The 27,150-nt window shown below is 32.2% G+C and overlaps 2 protein-coding genes and 1 long non-coding RNA gene across 4 annotated transcripts in view; all 3 read right to left on the bottom strand.

Annotated features, from left to right (window-relative positions):
• LOC136990394 (gamma-taxilin-like) overlaps positions 1–27,150 on the bottom strand; it is a 325,532-nt gene that overhangs the window by 17,791 nt on the left and 280,591 nt on the right. The window lies entirely within an intron of this gene.
• Positions 3,726–4,533, bottom strand: LOC136990337 (uncharacterized). The gene is made up of 2 exons (XR_010883041.1): positions 4,482–4,533; positions 3,726–4,174 (listed from the first exon to the last, which is right to left on the bottom strand). It is a non-coding gene; the product is annotated as an uncharacterized lncRNA (long non-coding RNA).
• The window catches only part of LOC136990363 (DDB1- and CUL4-associated factor 6-like), a 69,801-nt gene continuing 51,943 nt past the window's right edge, over positions 9,293–27,150 (bottom strand). The window contains exons 12-18 of the mRNA XM_067288756.1: positions 26,179–26,365; positions 19,836–20,221; positions 13,396–13,555; positions 13,079–13,235; positions 10,789–10,877; positions 10,369–10,477; positions 9,293–10,274 (exon numbers count right to left, since the gene is read on the bottom strand). Coding sequence (XP_067144857.1) covers positions 10,207–10,274; positions 10,369–10,477; positions 10,789–10,877; positions 13,079–13,235; positions 13,396–13,555; positions 19,836–20,221; positions 26,179–26,365 — 1,156 coding nt within the window. The 3' untranslated portion in view covers positions 9,293–10,206. The remainder of the gene's footprint in view (positions 10,275–10,368; positions 10,478–10,788; positions 10,878–13,078; positions 13,236–13,395; positions 13,556–19,835; positions 20,222–26,178; positions 26,366–27,150) is intronic.

The following is a 27,150-nucleotide window of genomic DNA, read 5'->3' as shown; positions in this document are numbered from 1 at the left end:
TTTGTTTGGGTCGACTGATAACTGGTCTTCACTGCACCTAGGGCACGAGAAGCGATTACTAGACTACTTAGCGATTACAGACTACTTAGTCCGTCAGCCTTTCTATAGAGAGGTTTCAAGGTCGCATGTCACGTGATAAAACACACGTTTGCTCCGCCCATTCGCCATTTTTGTGGTAGTTTTCGCTCGCTTAGCTTGCACGTAGTCTGTTATTCGACGTCTTTTTTTAGTTTAAACGTACAAAAATACTGCAGTTCTATTATCATGGATTAAGTTAAAAAAGATTCTTTTCTTGTAAGCTATTCTAGCAGTCTAACAGGACGAGATGCAGCTCTGTACGAAGAGAAAATTTCGTTATGTCAAGGCGATCCATACGAAGCCAGTTTATCAGACTTCGTCGTATATCAAGAGTTGTGGCCGAAAGTAGAATTTGGTGACATTATAAACTATTTGGTTTTTACAACAAATTTCTACACTCTGTCACAAATGAAAGCTTATAAATCTTTAGAGGCCCATAACTATTTAACAAGTGGCTGGGTTTCTCCTGATATAAAAGTAAAAGTAATTAATAACAGCGAAGTAATATTGCTTGGAAAGATATGTTTTCTTTTGTTTGTTTAAACTCGTGTTTTTACGTATTTCTTAAGTAAGAATTTTTGTCTGAAAGTAAAAGTCTAATTAAAAACAGCCGTGGAAATTTTTTAATTCAAATTGTTCAGTACCTTTATTTTCTAGTTGAAACTAGCATATAATAAGTCTACTTGCTTTTCGTTTTAACGTGTAATGTTTATAAGTTTGCACTAGCTAAAGCCTGAAATTACGTTAGTTATTCGTTTATAAATGCACTATACCTAACTAAATTAATATAAGCAAATCAGTAAACTCTTTTAGGTTTTAAAATATAACTTAGTGTTTATTAACGTAAATATTGAAATGAAATGTTTCTGACAAACTCTTGTATTGATATTCACTTTATTCGTAACGAAATTTTTCCGGTTAATTCTCGAGAGCCATGCAGTTTGCCTTCGTCGTGAAAGCTCCTCAGTTTGAGATCCTTGATGACAAATAATGCCGGGAATTTTAAAAAATGATGTTCCTTTGTTCTTGAGTGAACTAGCATTACACCCAATTACACAACAAATCACCATAGTGATATTCGCGACGAAAAAAAACAACACAAGAACTCCAGTTAAAACGCACGTGAACACACACAAAACGTAAACAAGTCACAAACAGTCACAAAGATGGCGCTGGACAATGGCTCACCGCACCTAGGGCACGAGAAGCGATTACAGACTACTTAGTCCGTCAGCCTTTCTATTGCCAAGACCGCTCGTGCGTGGTGAAAAACCACACCCTACTCGAAGTGCCACTGTTCACGCAAAACATGGCGGATCTAGACTGGTCATCAAAAAATGTCCCTGGTCTTGGAAAGCAGCAAGGCCAGTACTGGCTCGGGGCTGAAGACACTATTCGTCGGAAAGGCTTGTGACGGCGCCATTCTGAGTCCAGGTCAAATGGTGAGAAATATACTACTGGGTGCATATCAGTGATCGACATGGCTATATGCAGCAAATTGACTACTGGAAGCCAAAGAAGAAACGATACTCCAAAAATCATCACGAGGAACGTAAACATAGATACGTAGAATGTAAGAACGCTGTACCCCAAAGGCAAATTGCATAACCTCGTATTAGAGGTCGAAGAACTGAAGATGGACATACTCGGTGTCAATGAGACGAAATGGCCCAACAGCGGTTGGACAAAAAGCAATGACACCTATGACTTTGTTTTCTCAGGAGGAGACGTCACGAAAGAGGTGTCGGAATGCTCATCAGGAAAGCTGTCGACGGAGTAGCAGCAATATCAGATCTCATTCTCTTCCTGCGCATAGCATCATACCCCGTGGCTATAAGCATTATTCAAGTATACGCACTCACAGAAGCCGCCCCGGAAGACGACGGAATTCTACGAACATCTTGAGAAGACACTCGGACTTGCAAAGAGAGGAAACGTCAAAATAATAATGGGAGACTTCAATGACAAAGTTGGAAACGGCAGAGTAACTGACACAGTGGGCGACTATGGACTAGGCGAAAGAAACGAACATGGAAATATGTTTGTTGAATTTGCAGAATGCTATGACCTCTGTATCACATACACGTGGTAGAAACAACATCCGGGAAGACTGTACACATAGAAAAGTCCTCAAGACGGAGTAAACAGAATAGTACGAAATCAAATAGACTTCATCCTTATCAACAAACGACACAGAAACTCAATTCACAATGTTAAAACAAAGCCTTCGGCCGACTGCTACACTGATCATAATTTACTCCACGCCAGGTGCGCCATTCACTTAAAGAACGTTACAAAAAATGTCAAAAAGTTACATTACAACTTCGACAAGCTGAAAATATGCGAGACCAGGCAACATTTCAGTGAGGCGATTGAAAAGAAAATCCAAGACAACCACATATCCTCGATAGAGAAACACTGGGAAAACATAAAAAGTGCAATTAAGAAACGCTGCCTGTACAGTACCTTACTTAACAAAAAAGGAAAAAGAGCAGAAGAACCCTTGGATCACGGAGGACATTTTGACACTGATGGGTGAGCGCAGATAGTTTAAGAACCGAAACTTCGGAGAATACGAAAAACTTCGTCGAATGATCACGCACGAATGTGCCAAAGCTAAAGAAAAGTGGTTCGAAGAGAAATGTGAAAGAAAGCGCATGCGCGAATGCCTATAATCTGGCTGTTTGGAAGCTGACCCGGTTTCGACAATACGGCGCTTCCATTCTGCCACTGATATTCGAATATACAATAGCAATCTAATCGTTTTTTTCACGTTTAGTATAGAAATTTGTAATAAGATACATAATGCGGTTATAATAAAATATAATATTTCGTATTTTTAAAATTAATCCAAAATACGTTAAAATGTGAAAATAATCGCGCAATATGTATTTATTTTTCAGAAGATACAAAGGAAGCGGCGCTTCCACCGCTTCCAATGACGGCATGCAACTGCTAATCAGGCATATCATTGATTCGGCCAGGCGAACCAATGGAGCGTCGGGTTGAAAAAGAACGAGACCCAACATATTTAGGTTAGGCCGTTCCAAAAGCTTCCTCAGATTTTCCGACCGCCCGAATTCGATCCCGGACGTCCCAGAGCAATGGGCTAACAAGTTTTCGGGTTTTCTCCGCGTCTGTAACGCCCGAATAGGGGCCAGTTACCCATACAAGACCGACCGAAATTTATAAACTTTGTTTTTGCTCGTAACCGATACATATTATTTTTAGTCGTCATAAGCATTGCATTTCACGCACAGTAATGAGTTTCTTTACATTCATACATCACGAATTTTAGAGTGCCCTTATAATAGGAAATAATTAAGCCCTTAACAAATCGGTTTTAAGGATTAAATGTCGATCGTTCTTGTTAGGAGCGTCACCGATATTTATAAAGTAACTTGCTCCGAAGATGAAATTGTTTAGTATCGGAAATTCCTGTAAGACTCGTGCCATTCTGATATTTACAAGAATACGGCTATTTAAGGAAACCAAAAGTTAAGTAACAGAGAAACGTCCTCAGACCAACTTTTGGTTTGCAGTAACACACACATTTCAGGTTTCCAAGTTGAATGTTTGGGTTGAACAAAACTTGTACTAACGTTCAAAACAAACACAAAACATTTTAAAGCCATACATATAGAAAATAAAATTTAATATATAGTGCAATTTAATATATAATATTTTCTAGTTACATAATTTTATATTAATAAGGGAAATTACAAAGTCATGTTTTATAATCAACGAATAAAACAGTTTAGATTCGAGACAGTTTTGATTGTTCAATACTTTCAGATAAACTAACCGGCCTAGATCGGTCGACGTTTAAGAAATATAAAAGTAATCTCAAGAGACTACTTATGTTTGGATTTGTGCAATCAAACAATTGATGGCCCGCATCATATACATATTTTGAAGTACACGCATACAAGTTCTCGAGACATTTATCCAAAGGAACTACGCTGTTATTTAATTCGATAGCAACGCATTGGATAAAATTTGCAAGAGTGGCGCTATTATTAGTCAAACATAAACTGCGGATAATGTCCGTTCCGTTGCTCGACGAGTTTAGACATTTCGAAATATTCAGATTCACCTAGAAATAAGCAAAGGCATTTATTACACTATAAAACAAAATTACAAGCAAAGTGCAAAATTAACAGGAATTTTAAACTAATCTAAAAAAAGTCAGTTTTATTCGGTGTTTAGTTAAGGGTGGCCGTATTGGAGTTTATTTTTCATCATTTTGAAGACACTGAAAATAGGAATAACTAAATGCTTGGGCAATTAAAACCACTAGACATTAGTCGTGAGATTACACCTCACCAACCGGCTAGTCGTGGTTTTCTTCACACGCCTAACACTTAAATAAAGGCCAGTTTAATGTATAATAGTATACTTACTGTAGTATCTAACATTTTTGTACCGAGGTACGACAGATTAATTAAACCGCTCTGCCTTGTATTTAGTATTTCCGTTGTATAATCGAGGACAATAAAACCCAATCCTGCAAGAAAAATTAATTCAAATTTTACAGTAGAATTCACACACTGAAAAATAAATTACTTACCGACAATAACAGTCGTCAATGGAGAAGCCATACTCAATTCTGTTTAACTGTCACGTTGACGCCGCTAGGGCTCAGTTTAAATAGTGTTTCTTTACCATATTTAATGTATGAAAGCAGGCCAATTTTGGATTTAACAAATGTTACGGTATTAAATATTGGTATGCACATCTGATACGAAAGCAATTTAAAAAGAATTAGACGATCATGCCAGTGGGGGCGGCAGGGGCAGCTCTTTAAGGGAGCGGCAAAATTTCACAATAAATAATAATAATACCTAAATAAGGGGCAGCAAAATTTTCCTCTGCCCCGGTCGGCTGACACCCACGCTACGCCACTGGATCATGCCAATATTAATTCTGAATTATTGAATTATCCTCAGCTGTGATGTCTTAATGGCATTTTGCGAGGAACCACAAAGTTCTGGAATCGTCCCTATGAGATTTGTTGATGCAGAGAGGGGTTCCTGTTTGGAATTGGAGATGATAAAATTTTAATAGTACCCATGATACATCTATGGGTAGTGGAGCCAGAATCCCTTGGACTTACGTGAGAACCGAGTTCCCACATATGTCCAAGCAGTTAAAACCTTCCGCCGGATTATCGGATGCTAATGCCATCGCTCTTTCAGAATATTTTAGACAGAAAGGCTTCATACTCCATATAAAACCAATGAGATGAGAGAAATAAAAAGATGGCGGCGCCCGGACTATCGATAGTATTATGATACAGAGATCTATACTTTTAAAATAGCCGTTTTCAGATACAAAAGTTAAAGAAGGGTCCCAATTCCAACACAAAACCATAAAATGGATTGTCTTGCCGACAGAACATTGAAAGTAGCCACGAAAAAAAAAAATAAGAATGCTGGCTACCAATCGAAATAAATTTGAGATGACGCTTATCACCATTCATAAAACCACATAACGGACATTGAAACGAAACTATCCGAGCCATGGTGGACAAGCTTTCCATCGAAAACTACTATTACAAGGGGCCGTTTTTGACCTCCTACGGCGCGCCCTCCGGCAGGAATACATAAACGCATTCAACTGGAATTTTTAAACGGATGCCGATCGCACGGAGGAATAAAAGAACCCACTTTATACCAATCTGCTACTCGCAGCCCATTCTTGAACCAGCCGTATTTTATGAGTTAGGTGAAAAAATAGTAGTCCGTGGATAAAGTGACACCCGAAAATGTGTCACAGTAAAAGCAAAGCCATATTTACAAAATTAGTTATTTTTTTTATCTATTGTAGAACAAAAGTACAGTTACGAATTAACGGGATTCCTGTAGTCATATAATTCTAGGCAAAAATAATTATAATTTGCGTTAAGTATGAAATGCATTAAAGTACATACGGCTTATTATTTTGTGCCGCAGGTGTTTTACTCGATAACAATTTATGATAAGATTATATAACAAACACATTTAAAATTATAATCGGATTTTAAATCATTAAATGACTAATTCTTTAAAACCATTTAAAGATACAAAAATAAGTACAGCCTAATTAAGAAAATCGAGAAGGCTTTTGGATGTAAACATTAAATCTCTAAAAAGTGCATTGCGAGAAAAGGATTGACTGTTCGTGGAAAATTTATCAGAAACGGTTAAGACAATTAAATATGCATTTCTGGTTCCACTACCCATAGACGTGTCATGGGTACTATTAAAATTCTATCACTCCAATTCCAAACAGGAGCCCCTCTCTGCATCAACAAATCTCATAGGGACGATTCCAGAACTTTGTGGTTCCTCGCAAAATGCCATTAAGACACCACAGTGAGGATGATTCAATAATTCAGAATATTGGCACGATCGTCTAATTCTTTTTAAATTGCTTTCGTAACAGATGTGCATACCAATATTTAATACCGTAACATATGTTAAATCCAAAATTGGCGTGCTTTCATACATTAAATATGGTAAAGAAACACTATTTAAACTGAGCCCTAGCGGCGTCAACGTGACAGTTAAACAGAATTGAGTATGGCTTCTCCATTGACGATTGTTATTGTCGGTAAGTAATTTATTTTTCAGTGTGTGAATTCTACTGTAAAATTTGAATTAATTTTTCTTGCAGGATTGGGTTTTATCTTCCTCGGTTATACAACGGAAATACTAAATACAAGGCAGAGCGGTTTAATTAATCTGTCGTACCTCGGTACAAAAATGTTAGATACTACAGTAAGTATACTATTATACATTAAACTGGCCTTTATTTAAGTGTTAGGCGTGTGAAGAAAACCACGACTAGCCGGTTGGTGAGGTGTAATCTCACGACTAATGTCTAGTGGTTTTAATTGCCCAAGCATTTAGTTATTCCTATTTTCAGTGTCTTCAAAATGATGAAAAATAAACTCCAATACGGCCACCCTTAACTAAACACCGAATAAAACTGACTTTTTTTTAGATTAGTTTAAAATTCCTGTTAATTTTGCACTTTGCTTGTAATTTTGTTTTATAGTGTAATAAATGCCTTTGCTTATTTCTAGGTGAATCTGAATATTTCGAAATGTCTAAACTCGTCGAGCAACGGAACGGACATTATCCGCAGTTTATGTTTGACTAATAATAGCGCCTCTCTAGCAAATTTTATCCAATGCGTTGCTATCGAATTAAATAACAGCGTAGTTCCTTTGGATAAATGTCTCGAGAACTTGTATGCGTGTACTTCAAAATATGTATATGATGCGGGCCATCAATTGTTTGATTGCACAAATCCAAACATAAGTAGTCTCTTGAGAGTACTTTTACATTTCTTAAACGTCGACCGATCTACGCCGGTTAGTTTATCTGAAAGTATTGAACAATCAATCAAAACTGTCTCGAATCTGAACTGTTTTATTCGTTGATTATAAAACATAAACTTTGTAATTTCCTCTTAATATAAAATTATGTAACTAGGAAAATATTATATATTAAATTGCACTACATATTATATTTTATTCTCTATATGTATGGCTGATTAGATGCACTTTCATAGTCGTGGTTGCACTTATGAACATTGGCAATACCTGTACACGATAATTATTATTGTGGCTGTTCTGTGCAAGATTTTCAATAGGAGGAAACCAAAAGTTGCAAAAGATAATGTTTTCAAATCTTTAATCACACCAAGTTCAGTTTGCAACAACATTCAAAATGTTTTGGGTTTGTTTTGAACGTTACTGCAAGCTTCATTCAACTTGGAAACCTGAAATGTGTGTGTTACTGCAAACCAAAAGTTGGTCTGAAGACGTTGCTCTGTTACTTAACTTTTGATTTCCTTAAATAGCCGTATTCTTGTAAATATCAGAATGGCACGAGTCTTACAGGAATTTCTGATACTAAACAATTTCATCTTCGGAGCAAGTTACTTTATAAATATCGGTGACGCTCCTAACAAGAACGATCGACATTTAATCCTTAAAACCGATTTGTTAAGGGCTTAATTATTTCCAATTACAGTGGGTGATCGGTTAACAAACACTTCACAAGAGATTTTTATGTTCGGACAAACAAACATCTCGCAGAACAAACACAAAAAGCCATGTAAAATAATGAATACAGATTGGTCTTCCCTCGTCTTCGGGCAACAATTGGAAACTTTCGGAGCGTGGGAGATGTCGACATCGACACTCGACCCGGTATATACTGATCGGATAGTATTCCTCCGAACTTTGAAACTCTCCCTTGTAATTCCAGCCTTTTATTTTTCTGACAAGTAGAATTTTTTATAGTATTTGCGAGACTGTCGGGTGGGCACTCGTTAAATTTTGTGTCGGTTTTTATTTTCAAAAGGTGAGTATATAATAGTAGAGAGTGGACAGATGTCTGATGTTGCTGGGCACTATGGCTTGAACAGGTCTTCGGTAGGCCGCAGTTCAATCTTATCTAACATACTATATAATCAAGAAGACTCGAGCAGCTAAAAGAGTAACAAAAATCACGTCTGAGAAATAAAGAACAGTGAAGAGCTCGTAATGGAACCTGAAACAGATCCGACAAAAGAAGAACGCCAAGAACTCTTGAATGATGAACACCGAGAAACTCGGCAGAATATGTTTTCTTCTGAGAAGAGAATTAATTCCAATATCTGCTATTAAAGATCTTTTGAAGTGGGATGTCAGAACGACAGTCTTAGAATGGCATCCAAAACCAGGTGAGGTTAATAGGCTAGGGGCATCTCTACAATTACAATGCTATTAATTACTTCTGAAAAATCCTGAAGAGAGAAAAGCAATTGACATTAAACAGATTCTTTAACCCCCACAAAAGGAAAAAACATGACTAATAAAAATGCAAGAATGTGTATATATGTATTTTTATTATTATATATAAATAAAAGTAGTAAGAAAATATTTATTTTTTATTTTTGGGGTCTCCAGAACAAATTCAAATTCCCACAAAAACCTACGGTAAATCGATAATCGGTTAACGAACAATTCGGATAGCGAACGGAGTCTTGGAACAAATTACGTTCGTTAACCAATCACCCACCGTATAAGGGTACTCTAAAATTCATGATGTATTAATGGGTTCGTTACTGTGCTTGAAATGCAATGCTTATGACAATTAAAAATAATATGTATCGGTTATGAGCGAAAATAGTTTATAAATTTCGTAATGCTTTTGAATTAAATGAATGCCAACTGATATAATGTGAAGAAACATTATAATTTATTTAAAACTGCACTTTTTACAAAATTGGTTTTGTTCTTCTAGCTAAACAAGCCGCCAAAATCATCGTACGTCGGAATCAAAAGCAATTTTGGATCGCACCGCATCGAGCAAACACGATAACTTTCCAGCACCAAAACAATCAAATCTGTAACTACAAAATATTGCATAGGAACTAATATGATAAAAATACAAACTAAAACATACCGTATAATTATCGTGTTGTCGAAGAAATATGTAGAAATCTGTATTATTAATACTAATATACAAAACAAAAAAACAAAGCTTTTTTTTCATTCATTATCACCCAATCACTTTTTATACATTAAACAGTTCTGTTAATGTAATACTCCTTCAATAAAAAAGTCACAGGTATAAATATTCTATTCACAATTCTCACGAATTGATTAAAACTACGGACACAAATATAGCTACGTACGAGGCTATCGTCTTTTTGAAAAATTTCTTTTGATGTAAGATGAAGACATCTTGGATATAAAATTAGAAATTTAATTATTTATATATTTATATATTGAAATCATAAATTTTCTTTTTTTTATACTAAAGAAAGATACGATAAGAAGTGTCATACGATACAACTATTGTCGATTAATGTAAGAAAGTGTTGCAAGTTTATAAATAACAATTCTGCCTAAAGCTACTCTGTAGTTTTTAAAAAAGCAAGTTTTTCTTGTAATGACTTTTCTGACAAACTCTAAACTTGCTTATTGCACTGAGAGGAAGCCGTGCGGCCAGTACACAAGCAACAGAATTCTCACTCGTTGCAACAAATAAAAATTTTTTAAAAGTATATTTTGGTAACTCTGTGGAAGATGCCATTCATTTACAAATGATGTCTGATTATCGTCACAAACTTTAAGGAAAAAAAAAATCAATTGGTGTTTTCTGTGTTGTTGTTATCCGTCTCTTGATTGCCACGTCGCAAGCCCGACATTCTACCTGTATAAAGATGACAAATAATTATATTTTAGTATATTATTCATACATTTAGAATTGCATCTATATAACAATTTTACAAGAAATTTCACTTTACCTGCGGGTCTCAAGTGATTTAAAGATGCAAGCATACGAATCATAAACGAAGCTGGAACAGTAATTGTATCTTTTGTTTCTTCCAACATTACTTCGTTACGTTTCATTATCTAAAAAAATTTTAAAGCTTAAGAATATAATCTGATTATAATATTTCAAAATAACTTTACCGAAGTAATGTAAATTAAAAATCTAAAGATACTGAATAATCATTTCCGTGATTTTTGTTTTATTTAATTCATAATTTATATTTTAATTTGCTATGCTTCAAAATTATGTTAGCAAATTTCTTAGCAAATCAGAATTAATAGATTTTTCAAATATATAATTATTAATAGCATTTAGAAGAACTTGAAAGTTTCATGCTTAAAAAATAATTTTCAATTAAATGTAATTAAATAAGTAATTTTAATTATTTTACCTCTTGTGCCTTTTCCCTGTCAAAAAAGGGTTCGTCCAGGAGTGGAGCCCATAATTTTATATCATAATCTATTCCGCTTGTTGCTAGAACTGCAAAGTCAAATTTAATATAATAGTAATTTATATAAAATTAATTTAACTAGCAAAATAAATGTATTACTATAAATAAAACTAATTTAATTCCAGAAAAAAGTATTGTCATCTCAGGTTAACAAGTAAACAGCAGAAAATTAACACATTAAAGAAATTTGCATTTCATAATAGAAAAAAAAAAAAAAAAAAAAAGAAAAGAAAAGAAAATAAATCTATGAAACTGACGCACAGCACATTTTAGACCAGTAAGAAATTAATGAAGTTGCTTGCTGATGTGAAGTATTAGTGAAGCCTCTTCTACATAGATGTATTGAGAGTTGTGTATGTTCTCAAAATTTGATATATCAATTTTGATTAAACTTTGCCTTCTTCCATTGAGATGAGAAGTCTAAAAATATGCATGCACGCACCACACAAGTCCTTATATGTAAATTCAAACATGTGTCGATGTTTGGGTTGGGTTATACGGGTCAACTAATAATAAATTTAATTTTTTAATTACAAAATACAGCACTCCTCCTCAATTCTAGCATGACACAACAAAGTTACGCATGTCTCTAGTGATGGAATATCTGAAACTGCTACCATAGCTGTTACATGTATATAAATCTTTACATTTAAAAAAACATAAAATTTGAAAATTAATTTTTATGACGAAATCAACAACCAAATCTTTTAGGACAACATTCCTTTTGGACAATGTCTACATAACTGATTTATTCTCAGCCTTATATTTCAAATTACATGGCCATCTAGAAGCAAGTAGTTTAGAATATTCAAGTTCAAGGAATTAGAAAACAAAAAGAAATTTTTTATATAAAATATCTTTCAATTTCAAAATTTTTCAGATTAATTATTTTATTATTCTTATTTATAAGCGAACGAAAAATGTAAATGCTATTTTTGATATTACCAAATACAGATTTTGTGAAAAATTCACTTATTTCTCATAAGCAGTCTGCTTATGAAAAATAAGCAAATTTTTCACAAAATCTGTGTTTGTGTCTTTCTGTTCAATATACTTTTCAATTAATATGTTTAACAGAAATTTATAATTAGTATAGAAAAGAGACTATACTTTGAATACAATATATTTTTCTGTTGTGAGCAACATCAGATAAGAAATGCAAGGAACAGGAACAGACATGACTATTGTAGTAGTAGCAGCAGCAACTGAAATAAGCATAAATGAAAAATAAAATTTTTTTTAATGGTTTAATTTATTATGATTGGCTATTTTTACATGTTCCTGCAAAAAAAACCTACATTCTTCATCCCATGTTCACTCCATTTGTTTCAAAAAGGTCCTTTTATTTAATTGCATTTCTCCAAATTTAAATAATTTTGACGATTTTTTTTTATAGTTTAATTTTAAATGTTTTTTCTCTTTATTTGTTACATTTATATTTATGTTTGTATATTTGTTAATTTGGGGGACAGACATCAATTGTCCTTCGGGACTTTTCTGCTTATGCATATAAATAAATTAATTCTGTTAGAAAAAAAGTTGAATATAAAATAGAGTTACAAGTACTGTAAATTTAAAATGCTTTGGATATTTATATGTAAATGTGTACAATGGATGATAAAATACTATTAGTATTTTATCCATTGTACACATTTACATGTAATAGTTATAAGAAATTCTGAGACCTAAGATGAAAAAGAAATACAAGAATATTAAACAGGTAATATAAAGAAAAAAAAAGTTACTAGACTGAGTAGAAATCATTCAGTTTGGAGATGTTCTGTTAATAGAAAAAAATTATTATTGAGATGTTAGCACAATGCAACTGCAATTAAAACTATGCTGTTTGTATTTAAAACTATAAAAAACAAAGTTAAATAGCAATTTAAATAATAAGAATAGCACAATGTTATCTGACACATCATTGTTGTTATTATTGTTATTTAATTTGTCATACAGCTTTAAAATTTACACTTAATTAGTTATTATAAAAATATATAATACAGATTATTACAATGATAGTAATTACAGATAATACAAAATTAACAATAGGACTAAATAACCCTCACTACAGAATTTTCATTACTAAAAATATCTCCTCTCTTAATTAAAAACCAATACCTACTTGTATAAAACTTGCTTTTTAAAATAAATAAAAATCTCGTGTTATTTAACACTCAAATTTATAATATTTAGACATAATCATTAAATTATTCATGTTCTGACCTACCTGGATCAAACGGATGAGGCTGAAGACAATTCACAACATGATGATCTGCTTCCATTATCATAATTAATTCCGAAGTGTATCGATCCCAAACAAACACGTGCCCACAATCCGAACCGCTCATTATATAATTATTTCCCCAAAATGTTGACTCTTTAATCTATTATTTATGAAAATATAATTTAATAATGTAAAAATCTGAAAGTTAAATTTATTTAAAGCAAATTTTTATTTGACATTTTTCACTCGTGTTTTCAAACTATCAAAAAAAAAAAAAAAAAAAAAAATCCTCACAACATTTTCCAAGTGTATCAATTTACCATTGTCCTAGCATTTCTGTGTCCCATAAACTTCCTCTTCACTGTTGGTTGGGGCACATTCATTATTTGCACCTTTTCTCGCTCCCTTTCTTCGCGACGCCATCTCAACTCTTCATTAATAGATTTAAGTATATTGTCTGGAATATTTCCGCTGCTACTCCTAAAAAAAAATATATTCTTTCATCTGAGAATCCTTAAAAGCAATAAATCCTAAAATAATACACAACATGTTACTTTTAAAATGTACCAACCCTTACAATTTAAAATGAGTATGTATGTAATATGCTTTGTAATATTTTATTTAATCATTAATAATCTAAGAAATATGGAATAAATCTAGTTAAAAACAATTAACAATATTATATTTAGAGCTTTAAAGCTATAAATAAATAAAAATTACTTTGAAAGAAAATTTTAATTTATTTGAATTATATAAATTAAAACAAAATAACTGAAAATCACCAGCTAAAATAACTCATTGTTGTTAAATTTATACTTATATTGCATATCATCTATTTTCTGTAAAAAAAACTTCATTTTATAATAATAATAATAAAATTAATTACCAATTTTTATTTTTACCAGTCAGTTTTCTAGACAAATATACGAAATTACATTTAAAGGAAAACTTCCTAATTTACTTCGCTCTACTTTCTGAAAAGTAATTCCTATCAAACCTCTCTCAAAATGGTGTAAAGCAAAGTAGCAGTTACCATTAATTTATATGAGAAAAATTTTTAAGCACTCACACCCAAAAACTAACCTACTGAATTGCAATACACACACATGAAACCTAAAATAACACTAACATATAGTAAAAGTGAGGCTGATACTATTGAAACAATTGTGTCCCATTTTATACTAAGTTCAGTAGCCTTAAGAGCTCTCTCAGGCTTTTCTAATACTTTGGGTCTTATCTTCCCAACGTGTGCACAAAATAAATTGAGATGAAGCACAAATACTAATAGACACAGTTCAAAACTACCTGTCTTACGGTCTCACTACTCAGGGTGCATATTTTATAACAACTCAATGCAGAACAAACATTAATGTTAATTTTTTCTTTTGTCTTTTTCCATAAAAGTGAACATCCTTTTCAAATTTCCTGTTAGCAAAGCAGATATTAATGTAAACAAAGCATAAAGTATAATAAATTCTGCTTAATTGGGCCACACCAAGAAACAGATAATTTGGCTAATTATGCAGAAATTATCCCAATAAGCTGAAATAATACTTTCTCTGTGGTAGGCCTAATGGCCCCTGGCCAATTCAATGTACTGTAAAGATCATAAAAATGAAATTACTACTACTGTAAAAAAATTACAACTCTGTGTGTTTATTTTGAAATAGAAAGAATTGACTTTATTTTCTTGGTTAGATGAAGATTTTCATAAAATAAATACTAATATAATGATAATAAAGACCGAATAAACACGGCTGCTAATTTATAAGGTGTTATGAGTGTGGTGTTATAATAAAGACCATTTGTCAAGTTTTATTACAGTTGAATTCCTCCCATCAAATTGACCTAGAGGCTGAAGAAGTATAATAATGTATAAAATGGAGACTTTGTTTTTAATTTATTTTTCATTATGTTTATTTTTATTACAATCTTTAAGAAATGTATTAAGTGTACTCTATCTTTACTTCACTAGCAGACTGCAACTAAACAAAATCAGCACACAAGTCTAAAGCATATAAAGGGCTGTTCCTTCCTTTCCCGAATGAAATATATCTCAAGTCAAATGTTTCATAGCATCCTGTTCAGTCATTTTCTTAGAATCTGATTATTTTGTCACATTTTGTTCAATAATCATTGTCTCATAATCTACATTTTCATTGTAGGTCTTCTCTATTAGTAAAAAAACGGTCATAATTTTTGACTTGTTGCAGTTCCAAGATAATTTCATTTTTCATATAGCTCTTACCTGTAATCTCCGCATCTGGATTCATAAAACCATATTTTGCAAAACAATTCTGAATTATCTTGCTGCTTACTCCTTGCCAACTGTTGGCAATTAATTGTATCACTGTTAACATTGAAATCTTGCACTAACTTCTGTAGCTTTAAATAATGTCTGAAGATTTGTCTCAACAGCTTTGAGGATATGATAAACTAGCCTTCCATGATAATGGATCCTAAAATTTTTGATGATTTCTGTGTCCTTAGGATATATCAAAGATGTAGTATTAGGAGATAAAAGTCCCACTTCAATATTTGTTAAATCATGTAAATTAATATTTATCTTGCAGTTGTACAGAATTATCAAAATTCCATTACAATTCTGCATCCTAACTTGTCAGTCATTTTGTAAAAACATTCAGGCCGTCAAGGCATTCTTATTGGTGTAATACAAAACTGACAATCTATATATTGCAATCGCATTAATAATTCCTTATATCAGTAATACCAAATGTCAATAACTATTATATCAGTGTAATAGTGGCATTTGATTATATCAAATGCCACTATTCTACAGTTTGTTGTACAATTATGATTGTCATCATCCCAAATAAACATCAAGTAGGCCCAAATAACTAGAACAAATTTATATTAAATACATTGATTTGTTTCTGTTCTATGTATTTTGGTTCAAATTAGCAGCATCCCCAATTAACTGATGACCCAATTAAACACAATCTACTGTACTAGTAAAAGCAAAATGGCATAAAGTTAATTTTCAAAAATCGGCCTTGCTGTTTTACTTGTTTTTTTTATCAAATTAACACCCAATAAATACAGTTTTTGGAAAATGCACTTTATTTATTTGTTTAATTAAATATAATTAATGTTTTTAGGAGCATTGACTGTTGAATTTGAAAAAGAAAAACATAACCACCTGTTAATTTAATTACATATAAAAAGCATTTTAGAATTAACAGGATGTTAATTTTCACATATGACATAGATCAGAAATTTTATTTGTTAAATCATGGCTTTACTGTAATAATATTACAATATTACATTATTACAATTACTGTTATTTATGAATGAAGGTTAATGTGAGCTTAAGTATACAAAATGGTGGCGCTTCCGGTAACCTCCATGGCAAGTGTTTTTAGAAAAGAAATGTAGTTGGCGCTGATAGTAATGATGCCTTCGTATGCAAATATCCATCAAAAAATTCCGTTCGGGAAACATGAGGAATAATGTGAATTTCGAATTTTGGTTACGATGTAGACGGATTATGTACAGCACGTTGTTCATTTTTTAAAAGTGTTTGTGTTTTTTTCAAAGTTTGTACAATTTACTCAAAGTCTAAAGTTATCGAGGAGAAAAGTTTGTCAATGGTAATTAACATGATAAACGTGTCATTAATGTGTTTAATGCGCGTTAAATGTCATAAAAGTGTATTAAAGGTGTGTTAACATTGTGTAAGTGAGGTAAAAATTTTGTAAAGTGTTTATATGAGATTCAAATTTGCATTTAAAGTGTGCAAATGTGAGTTAAATGTGTTAAATTTGTCATAACCAAGGATATGTAATAGTGATTTCCGACACGAAAGACAACATGAACAACACATGGAAGGCTAGGTGGCCGTGGAACGCAGGTGCCAACCTCTATGAAGACGCTGCCTATCGTAGATGAAAAGTCGAGAGATGTGAATCGTAAGACTGCAGTTCTTAAGAGGAGTAAAATTTATGTATAATACAGGCGAATTTTGTTCGAACCACTGATGTATAGAATCTCTTAATTCACTTCGTCCATGCATCGATTGAATTTATAGGTAGTATGATGACTATTTTATTTTTCGTTTCTGGTCCAAGAGTAGGAAAAGTAACCAAAAGCAGGGAAAAAAGTAAGTAGCAAATTTACATTTTAAAAATGTTTTAGTTTTAAAAAAGATTAAATATAGGCGTGTTTATGTTATTGTCGACGGTTGCCATCTTGTTTGCACATTTGTGTGTGCAAACAAGATGGCGACCGGAAGCGTCGCCATTTTGTATACCTAGGCTCACATTAACCTGAATGGATATCAAACTAAATTTGAAGATTGTTTTTAATTATTTTGAATAATTGAGTGGAGTATAAGCAGAGCTCTGCATAAGCCAGAAAAGTGTTTTCGTCTGTGATCAAAGTTTAAAGCAATTGTTTTATCACTAAACACAAATTTTTACAAATATGTACAGCTTGGGAAGACTGATGTCATGATGGAGCCAAAATTTTGAAATTTGATCTATGGGCTGAAACATTTGCAGTCAGTCTGCCATGTAGAGTTTATGAACAAATAGCTGGTTGGAAGCTGATCACACATTGTGTGTCAATCGAGTTTCCAACTGTCCATTTACTTTGATCTCTACAATGATTTTAGATTTTGATCAGTTTTAAATCCTGTTTTGCACAGTTTTAATTTTCTATGCTACAGAGTCCAGCTTCATTTTCCTACTTTCATTATCTAGTTAATAAATAACTTTGCAACATGTTTCAAAGTACAATAAGTTAAATATGATAAATTGAAAATAAAACCAAAGTTATAATAAACTTAATGCAGTGGCGTAGCGTAGTGGGGTCGGCAGGGGCGGCCCACCCCGGGCGGCACTTTTAGGGGGCGGCAAAATTTTACAATAAATAATAATATCTTGTAAAAATACCTAAATAAGGGGGCAGCAAAATTTTCCTCCACCCCGGGCGGCTGACACCCACGCTACGCCACTGACTTAATGTAATCCTTTCAAACATTCTCTATAACGGTGTTTCTCAAACTTTTTGGTCTGCGATCCCCTTTTGCACTTAAAAATTGCAAAGGACCCCCGAAGGATGAGTATGTGTAGAAAAACATCCCAGAGAGAGGGGGTTAATTTAAATTCAGGAGGAGTTAATTTCTTTTGTTTAATTAATCTATTCCATGTTGAAATTTCTCTCTGTTGCGTGTCGCTTTGCGTTGAATTTTTGTCAATGTTAAGACAAAAAAAAATCATTAAAAATTATTTCTTTATTTTTCACAAACAAAATAAATATATTGAAAAATATAAAAACAAAAAACACTATATTTCGGAAGTTAATCTAGTCGCAAAACGTTCTGATTCAGCACAACACAGTCCTCAGAAAAACAAGCAAAACTTACCACCTATAATGGAAAAAAAGTCTCGTTCAAATACTGGCGCGTCCTTAAGTACCCTCTCACGGTCGCGCCAGTGTTGCCAGCTAAAAACGCATATCAACTAAAATAATATCGAAGTATCCCAAGACATAGCCAAATATTGCAGTGCCACAGCACTAGCAGAAATTTGAATTTGCCGACTGAAACGCTTTCGGTCGATCGGTTTTTGGACAAGGATGCTCTATCGTATTTCTAACTCGACTTGCCTACAGACGCAACGCTGCTAGCGAACACCATTCCAAATGACAACGCTGTTCTATCATAGTTTAGGCAGAGAGTGGCATTCGGGGAATTCCCCAATAGCACACAAATTTATGATTATTATATTTAGGCTCATATTTAAATATTTATATTGGTTTTATTATTTATATGTGCAATTTATTTAAGTAAAAATTATTTTATATATTTTTTATTTCTATTATTTCTAAACATGAATCCATAGTAAATTTATCAATATTTGAAAAAAAAAAAATTGATCTGGCATCAATTTTTCAGCGACCCCCACTTTGAGAATCACTGCTCTATAATATGCTGCATTATACTATATTATTTGTATTAACAATATAAAAGTTGAATTTGCATCATGACTTTTGTTGTTATACTTTTGAATGGTTTAATGAAGTCTTGAACTTTTCCTAGATGTTGATAGGAACTTGAAAGAAAATTTGAAGAAATCCTAGAAATGCTTGAACACATTTTGTCTTAACAATTAACTTAAAAATTAATATAAAAGAACATTATAAATTACAGAAATATACGGTAGAGCATTGATTATCCGACCCCCGATCAACCGTCACATCGGTCAACCAACCGCGTTCTAGTTGGCAAATTCAAATATCCGCTAGTGATGTGGTGCTACAATATTCGGCTATGTCTTGGCTACTTTAATATTATTTTTGTTAAATTTTTGCGTGTTTTAGCTGGCAACATGGCTCAACCATAATATTTTTGTATTTATTTTGTGCAAAATAAAGAAATAATTTTTAACAATACAATAGTGATGATTATTTTAAAAAATTTGTTAGGCTTAACATCGATGAAAATTCAACGCAAAGTAGGTTAATAGCTATATACTAATATACTAATTACACGGGATATACTAATATAGTATACTAATAACATATTTTTTCATACTTTTCGGTTATCCGTTTTTCAGTTATCCGACCAATCCCTGTCCCCAATTGAGACGGATAATCGACGCTCTACTGTAATTTCATGTTTCATAAACAAATATTCTAAAAATTTCTGGGCTACTTATCTACAAAATGAAAAATTGGTTGGTATGTTCTAAAAGTAACATTCTATGTAGAATTATCATGATTTAAATCTTACAATTACCTTCTTCTTGTACTTAAATTATGTCTTGGCCTTGGAGTTATTTCTTCATCACTATTACTTTCCATTTCCCAAGTGTCCATTTCCATTACAACAGCAGGTTCACTATCTGCTTGTAAGGGTTGAGAATTATCGGCACTTTCTTCTTGAGTGGTGCTTGTTTCTTGCTGAGAACCACTCTTATCTGTTCCACTAGAGCAAGGTTTAGATTGGTTATCTGTTTCTTGCTCTTTAATATCTAAATTATTACTACTATTATTTTCTGGATCAGAATTCATACAACTTTCATGTATAGCAGTGTCCATTACTTCCACATTATCTAATTGTGGATTCTCTTGTATGCACTGTAACGTTGTTGTTGCTGAGGATGACGATGATGGCTTAACTGTCTGAAAGTAAATTATTAATTTTTATAGTGTGTCAAAAGTTTTACAAAAATGCTATTATATCAATTTAATTAAACTATTTCTAAAGCCTAATGACACAGTTCAATTAATAAGAAAATTCCATTTTGTTCAAGATAAAACATTTGATAACATTCTAATGTTATACTTAAGATTTTTATTTTACTAATTACATACAGGCAGACCTTAAGTTATGAACAAGTTCCTGTCATAAGTCTATCTTTAAATTGAATTTGTAGGCAAGTGAAAACTTGTATACTGTTGGTCAATCAGTTAGTTAAAAACTAATGATTGATTAAATCAATATTATGACCATACAAATAATTTTGGGTCTTTGCAGAATTATCCTTTTTAATTGTCCAATCAGAGACAGATGGTAACAACTTAAAACCAACAAATGACATTAAAAAATACATACAATACAATTGATGCCGACCTTTTCTTTGAGGATCCGACGCCAATTGGACAATGAAAAAGGATAATTCTGCAAAGACCCAAAATTATTTTATGGTCATAATATTGATTTAATCAACAAAATTAATCCTTGGAACTTTGTTAATGAAAACTAATGATTTTTTAAAATTTATATAATGCTTGACAATCAACTTTTATGTATCATAATTATTTTTAATGTCTAATGATTTGAAGACAAAGTTTGCTCAAACAGAGACCACCATTTTTAATTCCGTGTTTAAGACAACACAATTCCGGCGACCAACCTTTCTTTTGAGGCTACTAGCCGCCAAAAACAGATCATCATCTTTAATCCATTTAACCTTTTTGGGATCATTAAACATGAAAAGAACCATCGGACGAAATGAAATTACGAATGAAATTGTGAAATATAGTCACCAGAGGGAGGCTTTCCAGCATCAACATTTTCCAGTGCTTACTACTCAGTGGATATAAAGCTGAAAACATCCCAAGAAGGTTAGATGGATTAAAGATGATGTTCCGTTTTTGGCGGCTAGTAGCCTCAAAAGAAAGGTTGGTCGCCGGAATTGTATTGTCTTAAACACGGAATTAAAAATGGTGGTCTCTATTTGAGCAAACTTTGTCTTCAAATCATTAGACATGAAAAGCCATCGGACGAAATGAAATTACGAGTATCATAATTAATTGAAAATTTTTTAGATATATTAATTATTATTATTTCTTTAAGTAATTCATTTGTACATTTTACCTATTTATCTTCAGAACATATGTAAATATTCTAATTTTATATTAGAACAAACTTCTCATTTTTAAATTCCTACCAGTAAGCTGAATCATAATATTCTGATTCATAAAAATACAAAACACTAGCAGTACCAGCCACACATTACTGTGGCTCAAAATGTATCTATTATAAATGTATAACACTTCCCCACAGGGAAAATTTCGAAAAATCCCTTCTTAGTGTACATTCTCTTGATGTACCCTATTAAAATGCAATCAAAAATGCAAAAAACCACATCTAAAATAGTATAATAGAAGCCCAGTTCTTCACGGTAAGCCTTAATTTTGTCCCTCTCCCCCACGGGGGGAATTTTGACATCTATATTATATAAAAACATGCGTGTATTCGAATGCAACATTGTGTCAAAATTTCAAAGCAATTGGCGAAGAACTTTTGCAGATTAACTATTAGGAACAAACAAACATGTACATTTTTATTTATATAGATTAAATACTTTTAAAATTTCACTATTCAATTGATATTTGCTTTCTTACAAATACATCATCTCAAACGATAATTCATAGCATGATTAGTACAAATAAAGATTTTACACTAGCCAGAGTTTATAATTAAATTTTGTTTTTATTCTTGCTTCTTTCAGTTTTATTTTATCTATTAAATGATTGTTTTATTAATGTAATAGATTCTAAACTTCTGAATTCCTTATACAGAGAGATTGCAAACCAGAATGGCACGGAGATCGTGTACAGGAGATCGGGCACAATTTACAAGCTGCTATGCAATGCAAAAGATAAAATAGATCTTAACAGAGCCCCAGGAGTTTACTCCATTCCCCTTAAGGATGATAGATTCCAAAGGGACTTAATTCATATTGGCTCAACCATATGTTCAACTCACATAAGGATACGTGAACATCAATCCGACCTTACAAACAAAAGACACAAAACCGCCTTGTTTATGTACGCCACAGACCGAAACGTTCGGGCATACTTCCGGAACATCAGATTAATTAATTAGACAGGCCTTTCAAATAGGTCATATTTGTCATCTGGAGGCCTTGGAGATTTATAAAACCAACTTAAGAGGCAACTGTATTAACTTTAAATATGGTGAAACTGTTGCACATGTGTGGAGATAACTGTTCAAGGAATTTGAATGGAGTCAGGCAGAAGGGTGAAATTTGATATATACAATGTTTAAAATCAAACAGTATCATTCTAACGGTCCAAGTAGGAAGCCAGTTTAGTTCAGCACCCGAAACGCCTTGGTGAAGACCGAAAATGTTCGGAAGTTTAGTTTGTTAGAAAGTTTAGAAAGTTCAGTACTGGTAAAACAGGTTTCATTTGTGACGGTTCATTTCTCACTCCAGTATTTCTGAGAAGACTGTTACTTTTGATTCTAAAACAAAATTTTTTCCTGAACAAAAATAATTAAATTAGAAAAATTTACTGACAGTATCTTTTAATAATTGAATAATGTGAAGACTTTTGTGTTTTTCTACAAGTAAATTTTAGAAAACTTATATTTAAAATTTAGCATATTATACTAAACAATAAACTTCTCTTTTTATATTTAAACTTGCTAATGTACCCAGGAATGCTATGGTCATGTTAAGAAAACATCAAACAGGTTCAAAAACTACATATGCTTACATTAATTAGTAATCATATACCCCAAATACTTGCCCTGTTGGAGTGTCCATGAATTTCATTGCTTTTCCTCTCACCCTCACCAAAAAAAAAAAAAAAAAAAAATTTTTTATTTATGTATCATTGTTATAAAACCAACACACCTTATTACTGAGGAAGTTTATTTATTCTGCTAAACAAACGTTTTCAGCTCATTCTATGGGCCATCATCAGGTTAAAGATGTTCGAATCAGATCTGAATGTCTTTAACCTGATGATGGCCCATAGAATGAGCTGAAAACGTTTGTTTAGCAGAATAAATGAACTATCTCAGTATAAAGTGTGTTGGTTTTATAATATTGAAGAATCTGAGTGTGAATAAAAGAATATGTATCATTGTACAGACTTGTTCCATTGCATTTTACAGAAATATTTGTGAGGTTAAAAACATCTCTCTCTCAATTGGTGAAATTAGTAATTTTTAGTAGAGCAATCAGTAACAAAATAATCTAAAGTGACATATTTCAAGACATCACAATTAGATTTGAAATCAACATTGAAAGTAGATGAAAAATAAGATTTTTTAAAATACTTATAAAACCTAATGATGTGCGAATTCTGAATTATAAGTGTGAGAATCCAGACCTCAACATAAACAAATTAATATCATAATATCAACTTTGTCAACTATCTGTTAACTTTCACACCTGAGAATACATCTTTTTAGCTCCCAGCATCCATAAAAATGCTTTCCTGTGACTTTCTGATCTACTATCCCGATTTCGTCATTTTAATATAACAACTAGCAACCAACAAGAGTCAGTTGTTCTCTCATCCTCTAATTTGGATTATTCGTGTGTGTTCTCCTGTGTAAAATCTTTTGAATATTATCACCAGATATCTCGACTCCCTCGTTCACTCCTCTCGTCGGTGATGAGAGCTCCAAGTTACAGACTAGTTTAACAAGATCCAAACATGTAAAAGAACAACTTTTGGGACTGAAAGGAAGAACTTTTGCTAACCTACAAACATAAGATCATAAGATATTTATCCTCTGTGTACTCAAATGTAAACTCTCTCTCTCATGACCCTATCTATATAGTTGTTTCAATATGATATGTATTATGAACCTTTTTACCTCTTTTTTTCAAATAAACGGTTGTTTGTTTAACTGAAATCCAAGTGAGTCACTTCCAACCTGCTGTCTTGCGGTCTCCATCCCAAATATGATCGCCTGTGTACGTGGCCTTTCAAGAGACCTACTTTTAAACCAAAACACCACCATTACAGCTTCCAGGTCAATGAGACTTGGTGGTGTCAGTCTTGACTAGGCATCAAGCAGGTGCTGACCCTCCAGTCACATATGTGATAAAGTAAATTACCAATATTTGGGTTGTGTCATTACACTGATTAAACAGTATAATGATACCACTTTGCCAGATTCACATCATTATTTTTCAATTACGTGTTCTTAATAATTAAATTGTTTTATTAAGTTACTATTTCCAAAACGGAAGTAACTGAACGTGAAGTTAAATGTATTGTATTTTTATCTCCCATGATGTCAAATAAGTTTGCAAAAATAAACTTTTAAGTTCAAATGAAAAAAATTTGTGGAGTTTTGCAGACTTTCCTATAAAATACAATGCCACAGGTTTGTGAGAAAGTATACAAATACTTTTGAAAATTTATTTTCTCTTTTAAAGTTGAGAGAAAAGGAGACTAAATTCAACAACCCTACAAATTCTAACACAAATGTGTCTATATGTCGACAAAGGCCTCATATAGATACTAGTCTGCCACAAACAAAGAATACAGTAGACCCCCCTATAACATGGGTTCATATAACATGGTTTCCTATAACACGGCGAAAAAATTGCAATCGGTTTCGTATAACACGGGAAAATGTCATCACCGACTCGTGTCGCAACAAGACTGGTTGAATCTGGACCAATAATGGACTAGCAGCCGAACTTGCTGCCTTCCAGTGTCACACGTATATACGGAGAGTTTAGGCGGGAAAGTATTGATAAATTTTTATACAGTTCTTGTGAAAATGACATTACAGTAATAGTCAACGGCCATAAAAATTATATTTCTATTAACGATGTCTCCATAGTTCAGCAATTCTTCTGCAGAAAGAATTAACTTATCAGAAAACGCATCCGCCGTTCGACGAGTCGCTCCGCGACGAAAACAAGCTTAGGCAATGGCATCTTTGAACGGTGCACACTCAGTAAGTAATCCAACAACTTTTTGTTTATAGCATAATTTATATGGATTATTCCCAAAAAATTATACGTGATTTGGAAATGTTGAGTCAAATTATTCTAGAATCAATTAATTTTATGGAAGAAAACCTTTCAAACAGCCGTAGCCCCTAAACTGCACGTGTGCCGGGCTGTGATTGGCTCATATATTTAAGGATCTCATACAACACGGATTCATATAACATGGAACGTATCTACCATGTTATAGGGGGTCTACTGTATTTCCTTTTTTATTTACATAATAAAACCTAAATAGATTAATATAAAAACATACATACATAAATATATATTACATGTATGTGTAATTTATCATAGTTATAAAAATTTAAACAAATAAAATTCTAAACTTAAAAATATACTTTCAAAATTAATTTATGATTTTAAATCTTGCTTAATAATTTATGGTACAAAGTTTTAATAAAAATATAAAAATTTTTCATTTCCTGAATAAAAGTTTATATTAAATTGCAACTGTAAATGATTCTTTTGAAATCCACAATAGCATTTTTTGGTAAATCCAAAAACCTTATGCTGTTCATGTTTTGAATATCTCCATTTCATCACAACCTTACAAAGAAAACACAACAAACTTTGAAAATTTTCCTCTGATTGATTTTTAAAATTTTTTAAATAATTTTTGTTTTCTTTGTAAATTTCTGTTAATGTAGTTAGAAATCTCAATATTTTTTATGGAATACTTATATTTTTATCTAAAGTTGTCATTAACGTCTAGCTTAATTTCATACATTTATTATTAATTCACAAGAAGCTTTGATTGCATTTATGCACCCTTATTGTATGATACATTGCAGAGCAGATTTAAAATCAACTAAATTTACTAAAATTAGTGAATTAAGTACTTACAGTAACTGAAGAACTGTCTGAAGTTGGATGTTGGTTAATTTGACTGCTTGAGGGAACATTATATGATCCTTCTGGAACAAGAGGCAAATCTAATCCTTGTGCTTGACTCTTAACATCCATGGTAATCAAACCACTGTTAACTCCTTGTCCACTAAAATGTAGGTTCACCATAGGTTCTATTTTATGTCTATGTGAAAAGGTATTTTAATAATTACTTTTTGTAATAAGTGATAAATTTTTATGATATTGTATTAGTAATTATTAAATAAATTCCTTAAAACCTCTACACTTAATCCTACAATCAGCTGCCTTACAACTACAGAAAAGGGAAAACTGAAAATTCAGTTCTGAAATTATATTACTCAGTTAAATGATTTAAATGATAAAGGAATAAAATAAACAAGAGAAATCTATGATGTTGATTAGAACATAAAAGCCTAGAAGACCTTAAATACAGATTACTACAAATAAAAACATATATCAAACGAAATCTGATATCACAAGCAAATACACCAACAACTGCCGTAAATGATCGGGCTAAATTTTGAATAAATGATTATAGATTAAAAATAATATAATCATTTATCCAAAATTTAGTCTGATCATTTACAGCAGTTGCTGGTGTATTTACTACAAATAAATAAATGATGAGAATCTAAATAAAAAATATTCTTACTTTTAAAGTATAAGTTTAATTATCAAACACAAACAAACCCAAGATAAAAGGATTAATATTAAATTTTTTGAACTTTATATGAAATCTTAACAAGATAATCTGAAGAAAATGTAGAAAAACATATATATAATTTAAAATTATTACATCTTTTGAAATAAATAAATAACTTTTTTTTTTTTACATAAATTGATTACAGAAAATTATTCTCTAATTCTAGATTCTTCCTATAAATCTAAAGCAACATTTGCAATCTTATGACCATTTTATTTACAGTGATACCTCGGTTTTCGTTGATA

This window comes from Centruroides vittatus, unplaced genomic scaffold, assembly GCF_030686945.1.
Source record: "Centruroides vittatus isolate TY-2023 unplaced genomic scaffold, ASM3068694v2 scaffold_907, whole genome shotgun sequence".
Taxonomy (NCBI): Eukaryota; Metazoa; Arthropoda; class Arachnida; order Scorpiones; family Buthidae; genus Centruroides; species Centruroides vittatus.
The sequence above is the reverse complement of the archived record's forward strand: the minus strand, read 5'-3'. Positions and strand labels throughout refer to the sequence as shown.